A 22,692-nucleotide genomic window follows, 5' to 3' on the forward strand; every position below is an offset into this window, starting at 1 on the left:
CTCATTGTAATACTTTTGCAATGTTTCCAGAGCTTTGGATTTTCTCAAAATGAGAAATGAAAGCAAATAATAAAGTATGGCAGCAAGGTCCTTATATTATAACTTCATTAAGAAAAAAGACAAAATGAGGGGGCTGAGAAGGTTGCTCAGTGGTAGAGTGCTTGCCTTGCATGCATGAGGCCCTGGGTTCGATTCCTCAGCACTACATAAGCAGAAAAAGCCAGAAGTAGCACTGTGGCACTAGTGGTAGGGCCCTAGCCTTGAGCTGAAGAGCTGAGGGACAGCGCCCAGGCCCAGAGTTCAGACCCAAGATCGGCAAAAAAAAAAAAAAAAGACAAATTGAGAAACCATACAATAAGTAATTCCTTTAATAAAGGTATTAACTGCCAACATTCCAATCGTGTTTTAAGTCATTTCCAATGATTAATTTGTTCTATATGAAAAGCTTAGAAACATTTGGGGTGATTTTAATAAACTTCTTCAAATGCGATAACTGAGAAATAAAATTAAAATTATGCAATCTGATGTGACATTTTATAATTGAACTACATTAAAAACAAAAGCATGAAATTGTTTTAGCAGCTATTTCAGCCTAGTCATCTGTTTAATACAAGTCATTTTTGGAAATGAAAATTTTTCTTCATTTGCAATAATAATTCTTCAGTGCCCCCCTGAAATAAAGAAAACTGAGTTTTACAAAATTTTGTGAGACTTACTGAAACGTTTTCTGCTATTTTTATCCATTTGATACTTCTATAGATTATTATACAAATTATTCATATTTCACAAATGTGAAAATGTATCATCATATATAGCTGCCAAGCTAAGAAAAGAGATTTAGTGTTGTTTCACATCTTGATAGCATTTTGTGTATCACTTTAATGCAATAACAGTTATAGAGAAAAACACATAAAGATGGTCTGAAAATGCTTACATATTCAAATACTGCTACAGATAAAATCATATCACAACTACTCAAGGCATAAAATGCTTGTATATACTGAGTTTGCATTACCTAGGCTACAATGCAAGGAGTTCAGGTACCAGAATTTAATAAAAAGCTATATTCAATAATATGCTACAATTTTCCAAAATTATCTATCAGTTTACCTCATCATAAAACAGACTCATTTCTGAAAAGGGAAACAGAGCTACAAAAAGGTAGAAACTATTCTAAAAATATAACTATGTGGTAGAGAAATGACTGGATATAAATGGACCAAATTATCAACAGTGATGTATATATGAGTTTAGAGAGGTATGGGTGATGTGTTTTTAATTCCATTTTCTTAATTTCATTACCTAATTATATGAAATGCATTATGTCACTCTATGAGGATACTATGAGGATAGTAAACTTGAAAATTATTTGTTTAAAATCACGCACTTGAAAGAAATACGGTTTTTTGAATTTAAACATTTAATGCTACTTAAAGGGCAAAGTCTTTACTACCACAAATCTGAAAGTAGTATGCCAGAAACTGACCCCTCTCAGACTTCATATGTCTTCACTTCTAAAAATACTTCTAAAAATAAAAAATTCACTAAAAAATTAGTGAATCCTAATTTATAGATCATATAGATTATCAAGTGGTGAAGAGTTCAACCAAAACATGAAAATGCTATCATGTCTGTGTGGTATAAAATGAAGATATTTTAATACTTAGATGGAAGATGGTGATAAGACTCATAATTATTTGTGCATTTTCATAAAGAGTGTGATAATAAGCCAGGTGCTAGTGGCTCACACATGTAACTCCAGATAATCAGGAGGCTAAGATATAAGGATCGATACTTTAAACAAGCCTGGGCAGACAAATCTGCAAGCCTCTCATTTCCAATTAACCACAGTAAAACTCCAGAACTGGAGATGTGGTTCAAGTAGTAGAATGCCAGCTATAACAGAAGAAAACTGTGATAGAGACTGAGGCCCTGAGTTCAAGCTCTAGTACCAACACAAATACACACACTAAATAACATAGTGGAACCCAGGAACCATCTTAGAAGTCCTAAGCTTTCACAAAGGTGATAAATATAAACTGGCTTCAAAACTGACAGCAAGGAATGAATGAACAAATGTAGGACTGTATTTGGAGTTACCAGAAATGGTGGTCACATTCTTTATATTAGGAATCACCATGACAATGATTTCTTTAGCTGATAATTACTATCTATCATGACTTCAATGTGTAACATGTTCTTTATTTGGGGATGGGGAGGGGGGATTGGTTGTAGTGCTTGAACTCTTGGACTGGATGCTCTCCTTGAGCCACAGAGTCATGTCCAGCTTTTTCGGGCAGTTATTGGAGATAAGAATCTCATGGGAACTTTCCTGCCTCTGCTGGCTTTGAATGGTGGTCCTCAAATCTCAGCCTCCTGAGTAGCTAGGATTACATGCATGAGCCACCAGCACCCAGCAATGCACCATGTTTCATAGTTAATAAATCATTTCATCCCACTAGTAGGATATTGAGAGTAAATTCAAAAGGGCTCAAAAATGGTTCAATGTTTTACCCCAAACCACTCAACCATTAAGAGACAGAGCCCTGACCTACTAAATACCAGGCCTTCAAATTCCAAATGCTGTCATTTTCCACTCTGTTGTAATTAATGCCATCCATTTTGTGGCATGGTTTTTCTATATACCAAGCTGTGAACAAACACAATTGGAAAAAATTCCAGGTAAACAACTAGATGTCTTAATAAATAGACATAGCACCACTTGATTTCCAGGGTACGACGGCAAATTAGAAGCTTTACCATGTGATTCTGCAAATGGGAAAAATTAGGGTAACAAATGACAGGCTATGTTCTAAAGCAGAAAGAAAGGAAGACTACAGAGAAGCACACAATAGAGCTGGGTACTACTCAGGATGCTGAGATCTGAGGGTCTAGGTTCAAAGGTTAGCAGGGCAAGAAGTCCATGAAACTTTTATCCCTGATTAACCAGCCAAAAGACAAGAGGTGCATCTCAAGTGGTAGAATACTAGCCTTGAGCGTAAAAGCTAAAGTACAATGTCCAGGCCCTGAGTTCAAGTCCCAAGAACAGCACAAAAAAAGAATTGTAAGTAGCACCACTTAAAGCCATCAGGAAACACACACACACTGAATAAAATATGAGTATTTACATTGGTTATATTATCAAGTAAGTTGCACTTCTGAGGTCCCAAACTATAAACGTACTAGAAACAATTTTTTAAAAAGACCACAGTGCAATATGTAGTGGCTTCTACCTATAATCCCAACTACTTTACGTGAAGAAGTAGGAAGACTGTGATTTAAGGTCAGGCCAAGCAATAAACTTAGCAATACCCTCTGAAGAAACAAGCAGAGTATGGTGGCCCACACCTGTAATATAATCCCTGTTCAGAAGCATGGTCCAAGGCTAGTCTGATCAAAACAACTGGACCCTACCTGAAAAAAATTACTAAAGCAGTGGGTGGGGGAATATAGTTCAAGTGGTAAATAATTTGCCTTTTCCAATAAATGTAAGGACCTCAAGGGAGCTTAAAAAATAAAAACCTGGCTATAACCTGAATAGAACCTGGCAATAAGTGAAAAAGATGAAGAGTCCCTTAAACCTACGAGTACCCTAAGAGAGATTGCATGGATAAAATGAACAAGCCCTTAGGAAAGTAATCAAGAAGAAAAAGACCAACATTACAATTAAAGGAACTTACTTTTTTTTTTTTTAGGGGAAAAGGGGCAAAGATTTTAGGATGTTTGACCACATTTGCAAAGGGAGAGGATATTGGTTTTTGGTTTTTGGTTGCCAGTCGTGGAGCTTGAACTCTGGGCCTGGGCACTGTCCTTGAGCCTCTATGGGCTCAATGCTAGTGCTCTACCACTTGAGCCACAGCGCTACTTCTGGCTTTTTCTGTATATGTGGTACTGAGGAATCAAACCCATAGCTTCATGAATGCTAGGCAATCACGCTACCACTGAGCCACATTCACAGCCTGAGGACACAGTTTTTAAGATGAATTATAAACTAAACTTGGAGCTTTCAAATTTCAGTTTATATACCGTTTCTTGTTAGAGAAATTGCAAGTATATAGATATTAAACACAATGATTCATAATTATGTTACTGCTGTTACAGCCTAGTGTGTTTTAAGATGTCTAAGGTATATTAAAACATGGTCCTTGCCCTCTGAGAGCTTATAAACATTTTAATTACACAGTATTAATTAAACAAAACTAATTAATTATGAAAGCCAAGACTGCATAGAAAAGGTGAGCATGAATGGTATAAAACTCAAAGAAGCACAATGTTTAATCTCTTTTAAGATACCAGGAAAATGGCTTTGAAAAAATTATATGCCATTGCTAAAAATGTAATTATTTTTAATATTTCTATTTGGTTCTTAATGCAGCAGCATCCTTTTCCTCATAATGAAGTTTCAGAGTGTTATCTTTTGTCGGCACTGATGTTAATTGCTTGCAAATACTTGATATGGAAGCACAGAAATGATTTGTACTGGGTCATTTGGGGCCCACAATGAAGCCTGTGCAGACAGCTCTTCTGCAGTGAGGGTTCTCTGTATTCTGTAGGCATGGCGATAAGGATTCTCTCACTGGCACATGGTCATGGACCAAATTCTCACGGGGTTACAAAGGGCAGACGCCTATAGTGTTCATTATCCACAGCTACGTAAAACCTACCAAATCTTGCTAAGATAGTGGAAAAGGCCAAGCTTTGACATCTTTCTGACCCCATTCATATCCTGGCTTTCCCAGTTTATTACTGTTAAACTGGAAGCAATAGGCATGCTTTTTTAAGTCTTTCTCTCATCTACAAAAATATGGAGCAAGTTGTTCATGAGAATTGCATAAGTTTTCATGTGGAGCCAGCTTAGCACAATTCCTGGTACCTACTAATCTTTAATAGTTAGCTATTATTAGGTTTAAAAACGAATGCTAAGCGGGGCACCAGTGGCTCACACCTTTAATCCTAGATCTGAGGATGCTGGTTCAAAGCCAGCCTGTGCAGGAAAGTCCATGAGACTTTCCAGTTTCCAGAAACTCGAAGTGGAACTCAAAGTGATAGAGCACTAGCCTTGAAAGAGCTCAGGATCAGAGCCTAACTCCTAAGTTCGAACCCCATGACAGACAAAACAAAAAACAAAAACAAAAACAAAAACAAAAACAAACAAACTCTAATATTACATTAGTATAAAATCTGAGGGATGTCATAATAAAATACCACAGTCTGGGTAGCCTAAACAACAGAAGTTTACTTTCTCACATTTTGTGAGGCTTAAAATCCAAGATTAAAGTGTCAACAAGTTTGATTTTTTTTCCAAGGCCTCAACCTAGCATGAATGTCCAAATTTCCTCTTCTTATGAGGACAATAGCAAGATTGCATTGGGCCCATCCTATGGGTTTCATTGGAACTTACTTCTTTTTTTTTTTAATTTAATTTTATTTTATTTGTGAACATACTGTACAGAGGAGTTACAATTACATGGGCAGGATAATGCGTACATTTCTTACCAAGCATTGCAGCCTCCTCCTTTGTTTACCCTTCACATCTCTTCTCAGCCTCCCCCGTCCCCCCCAATCCCAATCCTAATCCTTCTCCTCCGCCCCCCTGGAACTTACTTCTTTTTTTTCTTTTTTTTTTTTTAATTGTATTTTATTTTATTTGAGAACATACTGTACAGGGGGGCTACAATTACATGGTGGAACTTACTTCTTTAAAGACTCTTATCTTCAAATACAATTACATTGTGCCTTAGTGAGCATTAGGATTTCAACATAATTTGGGGAAAAGACACAATTCTGCCCATGGTATGTAACTCTTCTCATGTGAAGCAAAGTCACTCCATACAATAAGAAAATCTAAAATAATTTGGGTAAGAACCTCAGTTCTCATGAAATACAACTCAATTTAATAATACAGAAAGAATGGATTTAAGCTCATTTCACTTTTTAGCCCTCTGAAGGCACACAAAACCATCATGATCATTGTCATCATAGTCATCATTATCATCATCATCATCATCATCATCATCATCATCATCAACCAATCAAAATCAATGTAGCTAATTGAGGTGTACAAAGCCATTACTATTATCAAAGCACAAGAATCACATTGTAAAAGTACTTGATTCCTTTGATCCCAAGTTCATTGAAGAAAAAAATGAAGACAAGTTAGTTAGAATTTACAAACAGATCAACATAAAAAGTGAGCCCAGAGAGCTTTAAATATCTCCAACTGATGCTGTTAAAATACATTTTTTTGTTTTCCATAGTTTTAGTAGATATAGCTGCAACTATAGTAGCATGTTATTACTGTATTAATAGGTACCTGAACTTTAGTGACAATAAGTTACTCCAACTATCACTAATCACATGATAATTATTTAGAAATGAATACTTTCATACAAATACATACATATGTAAATCTAGTTACTAATTGAAATTATGAGTATTAGTTGACAATTGACAGGAAATAGTTTTTCCAGCACATACTAGCTATATGTATCTACATCTGTCTCCCCAGGACCGGCAGGCAGTCTGTCTGTTTGTCTGTCTGTCTGTCTTTCTCTTTCTCTCTCTCTCTCTTTCTCACTCTCTCTCTCTCTCTCTCTCTCTCTCTCTCTCTCACACACACACACACACACACACACACACACAATTATGAGTATTAGTTGACGATTGACAGGAAATAGTTTTTCCAGCACATACTAGCTATATGTATCTACATCTGTCTCCCCAGGACCAGCAGGCAGTCTGTCTGTCGTGTCTGTCTTTCTGTCTGTCTGTCTGTCTGTCTGTCTGTCTGTCTGTCTGTCTGTCTCTCTCTCTCTCTCTCTCTCTCTCTCTCTCTCTCTCTCTCTCTCTCTCACACACACACACACACACACACACACACACACACACACACACACACACACATCAGAAGCCTACATTCTAAATCTAAGGAGGAAGCTAGGCATGGTAGCAGTTACATGAAATCCTAGCACTCTGGAGGCTGAGGCAGAAGGATTCAGGAGTTCCAGGCCAGCAGAAGTAGGTTGGCTCTAAATAACTTATTTAAATTATGTAACATACAAACAAATCTAAGGTGGCAGTTTTGCTATAATCTTGTTTTGCCCTTACTCCATTCAAAAGACCTAATGTTGGTTCTGCTAAATAATCTTTTCTTAACAGATAAGCAGATAAAAGAAACTTGATTATCTAAAACAGAAAATGGAATCAAATATGTGGGAATGGAGCCAACATTTTCAATACAGATGCTCTTTTACATTGAACATAATCTGCTTGGTGTCCTGTTTTCCCCTGCAGGCAAGGCTGGGATAGAAAAAGCACCACTTCATAAAAAATAGCCTATGTCCTACCACCTTAAGTTTTACACTGGCAATGGCAAATCTTCCACAGAGCTTTTAAAGGATATGGAGTGTAGAGATTGTATCTTTCCAACAAAGGCAAGCAAAAACACATGCGTGTGTGTACATGTGTGTGCATGCATGTATGCGAGCACAAACACACAATCACGCATATAAATTCACTTACAATTAATTAACTTATGCTATGATACTCATAGGCTATATAAAACTGGCAAAAAATGTGTACCATAGTTGAAAAGAAAAACAGACCAACTCAATATGAAACAATGGCCATCCCAGTTTTTGCACAACGTATATAAAGCAGCAAATTTTCTATCTACTCACTTACCTGATTGTGTCTACACACAAAATAAAATCCTCAAATAGAAATGCCTAACAGTCACAACCAGAATGCACACAGGTAGTAAACTTGAAATGCAGAATCCTATGTGAAAAATACATCTTTTCTTTCCAATATGAAGATATATTTTAGAAATATTTCTAAAATACAACCCCATACACATAAATATTATCAGTTCGCAAAATTTATAGGAAAACATAATGTCAATGTTTATGCTGCCATTTAGACAATGCCAAATTCACAAGGTATGAAGAATATTTCATAATCTACATTATCATAGAATTCTTAAACAGTAAATTTAACATATCAAGATAAAACAACAATTTATTATAATGTACTGAGAGGGAAAGTAATGATGAAAAAATCACTTTAACAATGAATGTAGAATTAAAAACAAGACCTTTCAAAATATGTAAATATTTTTATCCAAAAGAGTACACAAATCAGCTAGCAATGATAAACATGTTAGAAAATGAGAAAGGAAAAAGAAAAAAAATGAGAAAGTAATTGTTGCATATAAGGAATATGAAATTAGAAAGACTGAAATGAGTACTTTAATAGTGTTTCTACTATTTTTAAGAGATCACTTGTTATATGTCATCATTAAAAAGTCTCAGGCTTTATTGTGATCTAATTATGAAATCAATTTTTTTTACTTTTATAGAATAGTTAAAAATAATGGCATTATTTTTATTCTAATTGAATTTAGTTTTTAACAAAATTATCACCAATATAAAACTAAATACTTCACAGTAGCAACTATTGTATAAACCTTAAATCCATGGGGGGTACGGAGGAGTCTGTATACAAGAAAGTGATGTTTTACCACCATGAAGCAACCACTTCAAACTCCAATAATCAATATTTTGTCTCCCCCTTCTGGACTATGTCATTATAAAAAGAAAACCAGCAAAATAAGATATAATCTTTTTTCCCAGGATGTAGTCAACTAAGTGCCCCAGACCCAAGTATACAATTAATTGAAGTAATCGTTAAGATACTGTTCTATTAATACCCTAATAAAATTTTAGTGTAATTATGCAGTAACAACTGCAGAGGCCAGAAAATACCTTACCATGCTTACTGATATTTATGGTTAGTATTGTTACTAGGTTGTGCTTATAGTGAAGGAACATATCAAAAACATTTTGAATCTAGCCATAAATTTACACTTTTAACAGGAAGTTACTCTTGGCATTGCCTTCCTCGCTAGTCTGGGGAAAGAAGCCCATTTGGCTCTATTTTAAGAAATAGGCTCTACAACAGTCACTCAATTAGCACCAGTGATTCTTTGTGGCCCATTTAGGACAAAGAAATACGCATTTTTACCTGTCTTTCATTATGGCAGGCATGGCCTCCTTTTTTGTTGCAGGGAGGGGGCGGGGAGGGGGGAGGAATGTGCTGTTACTGGTGATTCAATTAGAATACTGGGCACTGTTCCTTAACTTTTTCACTCAAGACAGGCACTTTACCACTTGAGCCGCAAATCCACTTCCAACTATTTTTTTTAAGTTTATTGTCAAGGTGATGTACAGAGGGGTTACAGTTACATATGTAAGGTAATGAACCACTTCCAGCTTTTTGGTAGTTAACTGCAGATAAGAGTCTCACAGAAATTCAAATGTGACCTTTTAATTATCCAGTAGACAGTAACATTACAGGATACTGGGCCCATGTAACCTCCATTACCTAGTGAAAGCATTCTGGCTTCAGTTTATAAACAGGTAAAAGCTATTCCAATTATAACCAATGTATAGTATCAATGTGCAGAATATATTTACAAGAGTAAAAGCAGTAGTTTAAAACAGAGAAGCACATGATAAAATTAAACTGTTAATGTTATTAAGATTGCAACATACTCTTGCATGGTGAAACTATCCTCCTGCTTCTGTAATCTTAATCAATTCTCCTTAATTTATAAAACTTACTGAATTCATCATCCTGGACTCCAAATGTGGTCTTGCTCCTGTCTTCTTCAATAGGAATCCTCAAGTACTTTTAGTCATCCAGGCTTGAATTTTCATTCATTATTGATTCCCCTATCTCTTCTTCCCTTTTCAATCGTTTGCTAAGGGTGATATATTCTACTTCCATGATCTCTCTTTCTCTCTCACACACACACATCTATCTATACTATCCATTTAAAGTTTCTACTAAGCACACTGAAGTTCTTATTACTGAAACGATTGCAACAACACCTACTTGGTCTCCCTGCCCTCTTCTCTAACCTGTTCAATTTCCACTGTTCCATTAATCCTCCTGAAATACATCTCTGAATTTATCAATCCATGGCTCAAAACTTCCCAAGGCAAGTCACTGACTAAGGAAGGTCAGAATTCTTCGGCATTTCTCTCCTAAAATGAATTTAGGACACCTAAGTAAATATATTTTCAATCACCCTCCATAGCTTTTGGAGTTCTTTAATAAATACATGCCATAATACCCTTTATTCACCCTACTTCACCTACAGTGGCCTCTTTGCTAGTGGCCAAATACTTCATGCACACTCCGGCAGGCCTTTACACTTGACCTTCTCCTTGTCTGCAGAGCTCTCCTTTAGATATTTGTGTGTCTCTCCATTCTGATGTCATTGTCCAAATATCATTTGCTTGGAGAGCTCCACTATTTAAAATAGCATATACCTGAGCACTCTGTGCTTATTCATGTTCCTTTTTTTATTTTTTTTCCTTTCACAGAATTTACCACTTACCAGTCATCATATTTAATATGTGTCCTTATTGTCTGTTTCTCTGACTAAAATGGTAGGTCCATGCTTTATCAGCCTCGTACTGTACTGTAACTGGCAATAGGAGTTAAGATCCAGTTTTTAAAATTGTCTGTTTTAGCTCTATCTCCCTACAGGAAATACCATGCTGGGAATGAAAATGTACCATTTCCAGAGCTGTAATCCCTGCCACTAGGAGAAAGGCCACACCTCAGTTCCACAGTCAGGGCTCAATTGGGGCTTATAGCTAAATCTCCATAGGCGAATATCCTGGTTTTTGTTCCTACAACTTGTTGCCACCACTGTGGGAAAGGGAGTGAATCACAAGGGCTCCTATCCTCAATTTAGCCCAAACTGTAAGTTCTTTTATTTAATACATCATTTTTGTTTTAAGGTGAACTAGCATTTGATCCTAGAGCCAAACTTTATGGCCAGGAGCTTTGGTAATAACACTTAGAATACTGCCCAATATGCAGTTGGCACCTAGTAACATTTTGTTCAAGAAAGCAAGGGAATAGTGCCACAAGGATTTAAGTGGTCACAGGGAATGAATGAGTGGTAAATCAAAACATGCATAATCAGCTCTTTCTGATGCCAAAACATTTTCCCAAACAGCCCTGGCTGCTGCCCTAGGCACTCAATTATTAATGTTATTTATCACTGATCACTATAATTTCAATCATGTGTCATCATATCAGTTCTTACCTCCTCCCCACAAGGAAGAATGCTTATTTTTGATTATTGCTCACTTGCAATGAAATTAAATCAATCATCATAGTTGTTTTCTAATTCTGTTTGATGACATGTGTTACAAAGGGATAAAAATGCTATATGTTGGTTCACAAAGACCTATAACACTTATGTAGAACTAGGAGCTACTGAAAAACCTTATTCAATTTTTCCTACTGCAAGTAATTTTTACAACTTTGATAACTACTGGAAAGTATTTTATCATTTCCCTACATAGACTCTATCTCTATAAAATCCTCAACTATTTGATTAACTTAAACTATTTATTAAAATATACTCTTATCAATATTGACTTCAGACCATGTATCATTACATTTTTTTCTCAAAGCCCAGCAATAATCCACATCAAAATACACATACCTTCCAATATATAACCAAAGTATTCTCCTTCAAACATTCAGCTAACTCCTCCTACCATTTGTGACCCAGAATACTTAGCAAAACATAAGAAAAATGTAGCCCTATGCAACTTTATTATGTAGTCTTTATACTTTGTCTTACATATCAAGCATTTTATAGTATTCACTAAATTTTGAAAATACCTAAGTTGGGGCCAGGTGCAAGTGGCGCACACCTGTAATCCTAGCTACTCAGGTGGTTGAGATCTGAGGATCGCGGTTCAAAGTTAACCTGGGCAGGAAAGTCCGTGAGAGTCTTATTTCCAATAAACTACTCAGAAATAAACAGAAGTGGCACCATAACTCAAGTGGTAGAATGCTAGCCTTGAACCCCGAGAGGCCCAGGGAGAGAGCCCTGACTCGGAGTTCATATACACTTTGGACATACTTATTGCAAAGGTTACTTACATACAAGGATATATTAAATACAAAAACTATATTTCAAAATTCTCCTGAATTTATTTAGTAATACTAAATTTAGTATTGCTAAATATCCTGTTTACAATGGGAGAAATTGAAGATCAGAGAGGCCGTGTAAATTATCCAAGGTCACACACAGGTAGTATAAAGCAGAGACAAAAATCTGAACCCAAGTTCATTTTAACTGAACATATGACCCCTACTAAAGTGTACATTCCTTTTTAGAATGCATATGATGGTCATAAAAAGACAAGGCCATAGGATGCTAATTCAAGGGTATAAATTACTATAAATAAAATAGAAATGTCATAGAAGAAGCCCTTATGGAACATTAAAGTGAAAAACTATAAAGAAACTGGAAAGAAAGTGCTATATGATTTCCCATAAATTATTATATGGAAATAAGTTGGGAATCAGGATTAAGATAGGCCTCGTGGAAGAGCTGTAAAATGTGGGCAAAATATTTATAAAGGAAAACATTCTAGATAAAAAAGGATTTAATAAGCAAAGTCAGAAACAATATTACCTAAGGTAGAGGGGATAGTTGTATTTGGGTAACAGGCACTTTTCTAGCTTCCCTTTTAAAGTAAAATTTAAAATGCTGCATAGTGAAGAGGAAGTCTGATAGTCAAGATCAGCAAGGCCTCAAAGCCTTCAGTTCTGCTTCAAATACTAATATTGGAGAAACAAAGGGAATAGTGAGCTATGCAGACTAGTTTTACTCATATTCCATCTTTCCTTTTTCAACCTGTTACATCATTCTCTTTTTTTAACTAATATGACCATAGCCATAATATTTGTTTATTCTAGAATTTCACCTATGAAATTCCTATTGCTCTTTCTTTTCCTTCCTTCCTTCCTTCCTTCCTTCCTTCCTTCCTTCCTTCCTTCCTTCCTTCCTTCCTTCCTTCCTTCTTTCCTTCCCTCCCTCCCTCCCTCCCTCCCTCCCTCCCTCCCTCCCTCCTTTCTTTCTTTCTTTCTTTCTTTCTTTCTTTCTTTCTTTCTTTCTTTCTTTCTTTCTTTCTTTCTTTCTTCCTTTCTTTCTTTCTTTCTTTCTTTCTTTCTTTCTTTCTTTCCTTCTTTCTTTCTTTCGCCAATCCTGGGGCTTGAACTCAGGACCTAGGTACTGTCCCTAAACCACTTTGTGTTCTCTCTCATTTGAGCCATAACACCATTTCCAGTTTTTTCTGAGTAGTTTATTGGAGATAAGACTCTCACAGAATTTCCTGGTTAGGCTGCCTTTGAACTGTGATCCTCAGATCTCAGATTCCTGAGTAGCCAGGATTACAGGTTAAACCTCCTAATGAGACTAAGACACAAAGACTTTTTGTAACTGACTTTTAACCAGAGTGATTGTATACACTCTTTTTTATTCCTCTCTTTAGTAGCAAATTACAGATAAAAAAAAAAAAACAATCTTCTTTGCCTAAACTCTAACCCTTCACATTTCCTTTAGGCACTAATTTCAATAATTGCTTCCCTTTGTAACAGGATTTTCCAGCTCATATGTGGGAAACATCACAATAGGTTAAACAAACAACAACAACAGGGGGAAGGGGGTAGCAGCTCCACAAAAAATGTACCCATTCTGGGAACCAGGTAGACACTGCTGGCCTCCCACTTTGCAATCTTTACTACATTGAATCATCAGGGCCTATTGTTATTTTTTTTAACCTGTCTGCCTTCTTCCCCATTAGACCTAGATTATTGATGGCAGAAGCTAGGCCCATTAGCAAAATGACATTACAAGGAAGGGATGTTACAAGGAAGGAATTTCTTCAAATATACATAACATACTGCTATGGGAAGGAAGGAGTTACCTAGGACCTTCTAAGACTGACACAAAGCTCAATCTTGATGGATATTTATGAGCTTCCTGATCACTAAAGAAGAAAAAGATAGTTCAACTCAAAAACAGGATATACTTGATTTAGAGGTGATATAGAAAAGTGTCTTCAAGAATTACCATGTATTTCCCTGTAGATGTTGTGAATAGGGAAAGGAGGGAGCATTGAAAGAGGATTGAGGGAGGGAGGATGGGAAATGAAGGAAGGAAAACTGAGGGAGGGAAGAAAAATTTTTTTTGGGGGGGTCCTGTCGTGGGTCCGGAACTCTGGGCCTGGACGTTGTCCCCCTCAGCTCTTCAGCTCAAGGCTAGCACTCTACCACTTGAGCCACAGTGCCATTTCCGGCTTTTTTCTTATGTGGTGCTGAGGAATCGAACTCAGGGCCTCGAGCATGCAAGGCATGCACTCTACCACTGAGCCACCTTCCCAGCCCCAGAAAATTTTTTTAATTTTACTGTAAAAATACTGTACAGAGGAATTACGATTACATGAATAAGGTAAGAGTACATTTCTTGTAGAGCATTGTGAAAAAAATTTAAGTAAATAAATATCAAATATATTCACTCTTCTAGATAATTCAGTACTCAGTAATATTAAAGGCATTTTATTGAACAACTGTTTAAAAATGAGTAGCAGGAAGTGGAAACGTTTTGGTGGTAAGGGCAAAGAGCAGAAGGCACACAAATGGAAGGAGGAGGAGTGAGCAAATGCAGTCATTATATTTACTGCACATTATGTAAAAATTGAACTATATAACTTAAGGGTAAGGATATTAGGGGTAGTAATAGGGAAGAATAATAAAAAGGGTGACATTATTCAAGATGTATTCATAATTTGAGTTACAGAATTGAAACCTCATTGTACAACTGTTCCCTGCTCCCAATCAGAAACACTTAAGTCAATGTAGGACACTTCTGGCTTGTTATATAACAGTTTATCATGTAATTACATCATTGAGTTAAAGTACCTTAGTGTATAAAACCTTTTTGTTTGTTGTTGTTGTTGGTCATGGGGCTTGAACTCTGGGCTTGGGCACTGTCCCTGTGCTCTTCAGCTCAAGGCTAGTGCTCTACCATTTGAGCCACAGCTCCACTTCCGGTTTTCTAGTGGTTTATTGGAGATAAAGAGTTTCAAGGACTTTTCCTGCCTGGGCTGGTTTTCAACTGTGATCTTCAGATCTAAGCCTCCTGAGTAGCAAGGATTACAGGCGTGAGCCACCACTGCCTGGCTCACCACTGCCTGGCTCGTGTATAAAGCCTTTAAGTGACAGTAAAGAAAGAACCTTCAAAGATAATTAAAGTTAACCATTTCAATATATCCATTTAATAACTGAACTCTAGAAAAAAGTGACTCACTCAAAGTCACAGAACCAATGAACAGCACCTTATACAAGTCCTGCTCACTGCATAGCAAGAGTTTTTATTACACTAGTCTTAGTTCAATGATAGGCAAATCTAAGTGACACACTGTAGCAAGAATCCTTATGAGCCAAAAAGAGAAAAAAAATCCAGTTTTAGGAGTTTCCCTTTGCCATCAGAGAAACTGAGGTTTCTCACACAATTTCTACAGAATCATACAGATATAAATAATAGAAAAGAAGTTCCAATATAAGCATATTCTAGTTCTAAAACATTTCCAAGAATGACAAAATATACTCAGCAAAGCAAAATATCCAATCATCTAATGAAATAACTCTATGCTTTGGTAAAACATGTGTAGATACATACACCCAAAAAAAAAAGGGAAACATATACTCTAAGCAAAACCCACAAATCCCCAAAGCTCAAATTAGGGCCAAGGATAGAACCCATCTTTTGTACTTACCGTAACTTTACTTCCAACTATCTGTATGCAGTGAGTGGTCAGCAAACAGTGGTTATGGTGTAAAAAAAACAAAAAAAAAGAAAGAAAAGAACAGCAACAATATTAGTAATCAGAAGCTTTACAAAGAAGTTAGGTATTTAGTAAATTAGTAAGTAGCTAATCCTAATTTTACTTTTAATACTTTATATCCAGAGGCCCAGTCATATATATTAATATGAATTTGTACATATTTCAAAAGTGTGTTTAGTCTATAAGGATAAGGATTTCCAAATAAAGGAGACTTGCTATTTGAATATGGGATGCTCTTAAAGGAAATCGAAATATCAAGTAACGCAAAGTTAATTGTAAGCTGGTATTAGATAACAGCATATAGCATCTCAAAGGCATCATCAACAATTGCTTTTTATGTGGCAAATGCTACTTTCTTTCCTTACTATGCAAGTATATTAAGTCTGAAATAAGATAGTTTAGGAAAATGAATGCTGCACTAAATATCATCTATAGATGTTAGGAGTGAACTTTAAGTTGAAAACTGGACTATTTTATTTTGTGAAAAATGCAAATTATCTAATATTAGTTTATATTACACTTCAAAAAAAGATAGACTGCTTATCGCTGTAGTTTGAGTTCATTCTAGTACACATATTGTAAAATCTGAATTTTCTCTATAACGTGAGGACAAAAGAACATTTTATTTCTAGACAAGTACATAATTCTAGAGAGAAGATTTCAACTTTGAGCTTCCTCACAGATAAAAGAGGAATTCTTTGAGTAAAAAAATGTGTTTAAGAAAGCAAAAAGCAAGCGGGGCATGATTGCTCAACCCTGTGCAAATAGCTCAAGCCTGTGCAATCCTACCTACTTAAAGAGGTAGAGATCAGGAGATCATGACTTCGAGGCTACCAGTGCAAAAAATTTGCAAAACTCTATTTCAATCATTAGCTGGGCAAAGTGTTTCATGCCTATAATCCCACATACCAAATAGGAAGATCACAGTTCAAGCCAGCATGGGCATAAAGCGAAACCTTTTGTCAAAAAATATGGAAAACAAAAAATGTTGTAAGCGAGCATCTGCATAAGAAGTATGAGGCCCTGAGGTTAAACCTCAGTACAAAAATAAAAAAAAAAAACAGAAATAGTTTTGAGTATAACCTACGCCAAAATTAAAATATAAACCAAATCACTGTTAGCAGATTCATATATCTGAATATCAAGTAGTGGCCAATTAAGAGCTAATCTATGATATGAAATCATTAATCTGATAGCACTTATTATCAAGATGTATTGTTCAGCTAGTGCTTTAAAAAGAGAAAGCATTGGGCTTTGGTGGCTCATGCCTATAATCCTACTGAGCTATTAGGATTGTGATTCAAAACCATTACAGGCAGGAAAATCCATGAACTTGTTTTCTTCAATAAACCACCTAAAAACCAAAAAAAGAGCTGTGGCTCAAGTGATAAGAGCACTAGCCTTGAGCAAAAAAATCTCAGGGACTCCAAGCAACAAGGCCCACAAGAAAAAAAAAATGTCCATTTCAAATTCAGTAAGCATTCCTAAGATGAAACTGTCACAAGATGCAAAAAGATAATGACAGTTTCCAAATAAATTATTTCAGAGGAATCTATGAGCTCAAAGAGGGAAGCAAGTTTCTTTAAAAATCCATTTGTTAGGAAATGGAAAGGTTTGGAAAAAATTATATTAAGTGAAGTAAGCCAGGCCCAAAGAAGCATAGGTCCCATGGTTTCCCTTATTTGCAATATCTAGTATAGGTATGAGTCAAGCGGAAAAGGTCAGATAATGTGATGTTAGGAAAATGAACCCTTAAATATGTATTTTAATGTTTTCGTTTCTTTCATGCATGTGTTTCTAACGCATTTATAAGATTATTTCTTTGTTGCTTTGTATGTCCCTCCCCCACAGTGTAACCCCCACTTTCACTATATTTGATGTCAGTATAACATGTGGAGGAGATGGGGACAAACAAGTCGTTTAAGGATTCAGGTGGACCTGTTGCAACAAGGAGAAGTACAAAATGTCATGTCAAAACCAGCTTTACAATGTCGGTGTAGGGGGGGAGGGGGGTATAATTGGGTGGGGGGAGGGGGGAGGCTGGGAAGGGAGGTGAAGGGTAAACAAAGGAGGAGGCTGCAATGCTTGGTAAGAAATGTATGCATTATCCTGCCCATGTAATTGTAGCCCCTCTCTACAGTATGTTCTCAAATAAAATAAAATTAAATTAAAAAAAAAAAAGGTACAGAAATCAAAAACAGTGACAAAAGAAAAACCAACCAACCAGTCAACCAACCAAACAACCAACAAAAATAACAAAAAAGCTTCTTGTTCCCGTTTTTGGAATCATCTCAATAAACATCATTTTATATATGAAAAAAAAAAATTCATTCAACCCACTGCTCACAAACTGTAGGGTTTATTCAGTTGAACAAATGCCTCTTTGGTGCCCTTAACAGGTTTCTGAATTGAACGACATCCTATTGACCTAAATTATTGCCTCTCACCAAAAGAGACAGAGGTTGTATTTGACCCTTGTTTATGTAGTGTAGACATGAAATTGAGGGAAGAAAATATGAGCCTGTGTTAATTAAAGCAGGTCTATACTCAAGGAAATAACCAAAATATCATCCATTTAATGATTCATTTGGAGAATAAAATGAGTTCTGCAGCTAAAGCACATACAGAGATAGATCAGATTGATTAGTCAAGGACAGGCAAGAGAAACTAGTTTGGTCGTGTCTAGGTTCAATTGTAGCATCATATCCAAACCACACCTGGAAAGAACCTAAGAAAAAATGTGTCTGATCATGGCCAAAACAAAACCATAATAAATGCATAAACAGACACATACAGACACTGCAACTTTTGACTACTTGTTATACAAGTTAGCCTGGCAATTCTGTGATTGACGTCACTGTTTGAAACTGAGATTTTCACAATGGCTGTGTATATGCTGTGAATTACAATGCAAGGTCCTCTTCTAATTTATCAACACAAAATGTTAAAATTTATACACTAATTTGTATAATACTTTAAAAGTTTGCTTTCTATTTTTAAAAACACATGCAGGTATTTTGAAAATATAAGACTCTTTGGGGTTATTTGTGGGCAAATAGTACATATAATATCAACTATCATAGGTCAGGCCCACAATTACATTTCTTACAATATCAGAATCGTGCAACCCATGGGGGATAAATGCACAGTAGGTTCTCTTCTATCCACATATTTAAAGTTCATTCATCACTGAGAGTTAAGCAAGATACTGTTCTTTCAACATTCCACAACTTTCTCTATTGTAAGAATTTCAAGAGGAAAGCTAAGCAATAATTTTCATTATTAATGTGATTCCCCTAGCATACTACTACACTATGCTACTTTGACCAAGTTAATTATACAACAAAAGATTAAGTTTGCTTTAGAAACATCTTCACCTTACTTTAATGTCCTTAGCCAGGGCCCCAGAAGAACAATGGACATTTCTCATTGAGCTCACATTTTGTTTGGTTCATATTCTTTTGTAATTTTCATTGTATTTTTTCTATTTATTGTTTCTTCTATGTATTATTTGGCAGTACTAGGGCTTGAACTCAGGGCCTCATAGAAAGTGCACCATGTGAGCCATGCCCCTAACCTGTCAAAGTGAAAATGTACAATTTATGCTTAAATTTTATTGTCAATGTCACATATTTCACATGTAACTCTAAAACATTTTTCCACCAAAACTCTAGCCAATAACTTGCTTTACTTCAAGACGAAAAAGCCAACTATTTTACTTTAGCTAGTTATTTAATTTACTTATTAATTTTACTTAATTTTATTTATTTTATTTTAGTTATTTTTGAAATGCACTTTCATAAATTAGTAGATATTACCACATTTGCTTTAAATGAGAAAAGGGTTTTAAGGAGTGTATCAACATAGGGAAAAGTAAGAGTAAAAAAATTACAAAATGTGCAAAGCATACCTAAAGTCTAATGAAAGTGTAATAGGAACCTTTGTTATGCATAGTAACAGCCATGCATTTGATGAGAATTAGTGAAGAGAGTATTATTATTCACGTAATGTCATCCCTCTCACTTTTTTTTGTTTTTTGTCAGTCGTGGGGCCTGAACTCTGGGCCTGGGTGCTGTCCCTGAGCTCTTCAGCTCAAGGCTAGCAGTCTACCACTTGAGCCACAGCATCACTTCCAGCTTTTTCTGCTTATGTGGTGCTGAGGAATTGAACCCAGGGCCTCATGCATACAAGGCAAGCACTCTACCACTGAGCTACCTTCCCAGGTCCATCCCTCTCACTTTTAAGAGGAAATTACATAAGCAATTTTCATAGTTTTTATGATATTAAACAGTAGTAATTATTACCTCCCCAAGGTGAGAAACCTTCAAAACATGCTTGTCAACAGGTTTTCTTTCATCAAAATATTTGTCCCAGGAAATATTTTTACAGAAGATTCTAATCTGGGAACTCTTAAGAAAGGGCAATAGATGTAGGTATACTACATGTAGGTATACTGAATGAAATAAGCAAGGACAATTATACTCACTAATGTTGATTTTGAGGCTAGTGCCTTAAACAGGAAATCTTCATGTCTTTTGAAAAACATTCTATTTCCATTTTTTGAATAAAGCAGCTTTCAAATACACTCATCTAGTATTTTACTCTTCTTCCCATATTTCTGAGGATCACTCCTCAGACATTGAGCATGCTAAGCAAATGTTCTACCACTGCCCTATATTCCTAGTTCTATTTAAATAAACTTTTGCATTTTAAATCTTAAAAAAAAGAGTGCATAACTTAAAAGGGTACATTTCATTGGTCAGTTGAAGGAAAATAAGAAAAAAATGGAAAGAAGCTCTGAAGACAGAATGAGGAATAATCAAAAGTTCAAGGGATAAGAGCATTGAATAATCAATACAGTTAGTTCCACTTACACACACACACACACACACACACACACACACACACACACACACACACACACACACACACACACACACACACACACACACACCAAATAAGCCAGAAACACTAACAAAATCCTTTCATGAAAATATCATGCAATTTTTCTCATGCTATCTGTTTCGTGCACTCCAATTTAGTTTTATATAGATTTACCAGCATACTTGCTTTTAAGTATTTGAAAAGTAACACTAAATGTACACCCTGCAATTCCTAAAGCATTTTACTGTGAACAATAACTCAAGTGCAAAAATGAGAAAAGATTCATTGGAATTTCAAAGTAAAATCCTATGCATCACCTAATTCTATTGAAAATGACGCTCATGGCAAATTTCACTTATCACTTGAAACATATTTCTCCCCTTGGATACCAGAAGCAAATCAAAAAACATGCTGTTGCTCAGCTCTGCTAGAGCTGCATTGCATTATGTTTAAATAGTTCTGCATTCAGATTTAGCTTGCTTAGAGTACAATACAGAATCAATACAATCACAAAATTCAGTAATTGCTACTGGATTATTGTACTAAAATAATATTAATTAGACAGCTAAAGAACTTTAGAATATATTTTTCAGATGCAGAAGTATTCTTTTACTCATCAACTGCTTACCTTTAAAATATAGATTTGAAATGTTCATGTATGCACACACACATATATATATATATATATATATACACAACAAAATTACTGTGTATGCATGTTTATGTGTAAGCAAACAATGCACAGGGATTTTATTCATTGTAAATATGAAAACCTCTTTCTTTATGAAAGTAAAAAAAACACATTTGCCAATTCAAAAATACAGTTTTGTATAAAAACAAATCAAAACTGAAAACTATTTCTGAAAGTGACTTAGGAAGCTAACAAACCAAAACCCTATTAAAACAGTGAACCCTACTTTCAGGCCTTAGGAATCACACCTGATTTGATTAAAGCTCCTATTAAATGCTTCCTTTACCTTAAACACAGCTGTACATAAATTATGAGACAGCTTCCACAGCCTGCATTATATAAAAGTTTAAAAAAATCGTGAGCATATTAAAAACATTGCTAAAAATGTATATTCAAATATTAGATGCACAGCTTTAATGTAAACTTGATTAAAAGTGACTATGGTATGTTTGTGCCTTCTCCTTCAACTGTCCAAACTTTTCATCTAACAACCTGTCTCAATGGCTATAAAATTTTTACCAAGTGCACAAAAACTCTGTCCCAAAACTCATTGGACTATACTACCTCAGGAACCTTCCACCCATATGCATCCATCTTTAAACTGCTTCCTAAACAGCCTGTATAAGTACAGAGGCAAGAATGGGAAGATGTAAGCTTTGTTCATTTTTAAACAGATAATGCTAAGTCTAATCTTAGTGCCAGCAAAGTCTCTGTACTTACAGATTTGGCAGTAGCAGAAATATACTGAACAACCATTTCACGCTTGGTGGTAAAATCTTTGTCTCGTAAAGGAGCTTTCTTTTCTTCATTAAGGTTCATGTCCTCCTGTAGGAAAGAACATTTACTATGAGTGGTCTGCTTAAGAATTTCAAGTGATTAATAAATATTAATGATGTTTACATCTTAAAATATTCTTGCATGCTATAACAAACAGAAATAGTATTTTGGGGATATTTCCTACTCATTTTCACTCCAGATGACATAAACTTGTTTAAATTTCACCATGTGTTCATAGTTTCTGTTACTACATAGCCTAGCATGGAGCAGAAAAAAATATTTTTAAACTTTTCCACAGACTAAATGGGCATATGAAAAGCTATATATTTACCTGGATAGCCAATGCATACATACACAAATTACTTTTCAGTAGATGCTCCCATAAGCCCAGGAAAGCAATTATGATTGTCATGATTGTCAAATTAACAGGGAATATATATATACATATATATATACACACATATATATATATGTGTGTACACACACACTCTCTCTCTCTCTCTCTCTCTCTCTCTCTCTCTCTCTCTCTCTATATATATATATATATATATATAGAGAGAGAGAGAGAGAGAGAGAGAGAGAGTGTGTGTGTGTATGTGTGTGTGTGTATAC

The 22,692-nt window shown here is 35.6% G+C and overlaps 1 protein-coding gene across 4 annotated transcripts in view; it reads right to left on the bottom strand.

Moving 5' to 3' along the window:
* Positions 1 to 22,692, bottom strand: part of Diaph2 (diaphanous related formin 2) — an 812,745-nt gene that overhangs the window by 723,763 nt on the left and 66,290 nt on the right. For 3 of the 4 annotated variants that reach the window (XM_070040098.1, XM_070040100.1, XM_070040101.1), the window contains 2 exons: positions 22,024 to 22,128; positions 15,660 to 15,680 (listed from right to left, as the gene is read on the bottom strand). In XM_070040098.1, coding sequence (XP_069896199.1) covers positions 15,660 to 15,680; positions 22,024 to 22,128 — 126 coding nt within the window. The remainder of the gene's footprint in view (positions 1 to 15,659; positions 15,681 to 22,023; positions 22,129 to 22,692) is intronic. The other variant, XM_070040099.1, reaches the window with a different exon arrangement.

This window comes from Dipodomys merriami, unplaced genomic scaffold (genome assembly GCF_024711535.1).
Source record: "Dipodomys merriami isolate MVZ:Mamm:240054 unplaced genomic scaffold, mDipMer1.0.p SCAF_3, whole genome shotgun sequence".
Lineage (NCBI taxonomy): Eukaryota > Metazoa > Chordata > Mammalia > Rodentia > Heteromyidae > Dipodomys > Dipodomys merriami.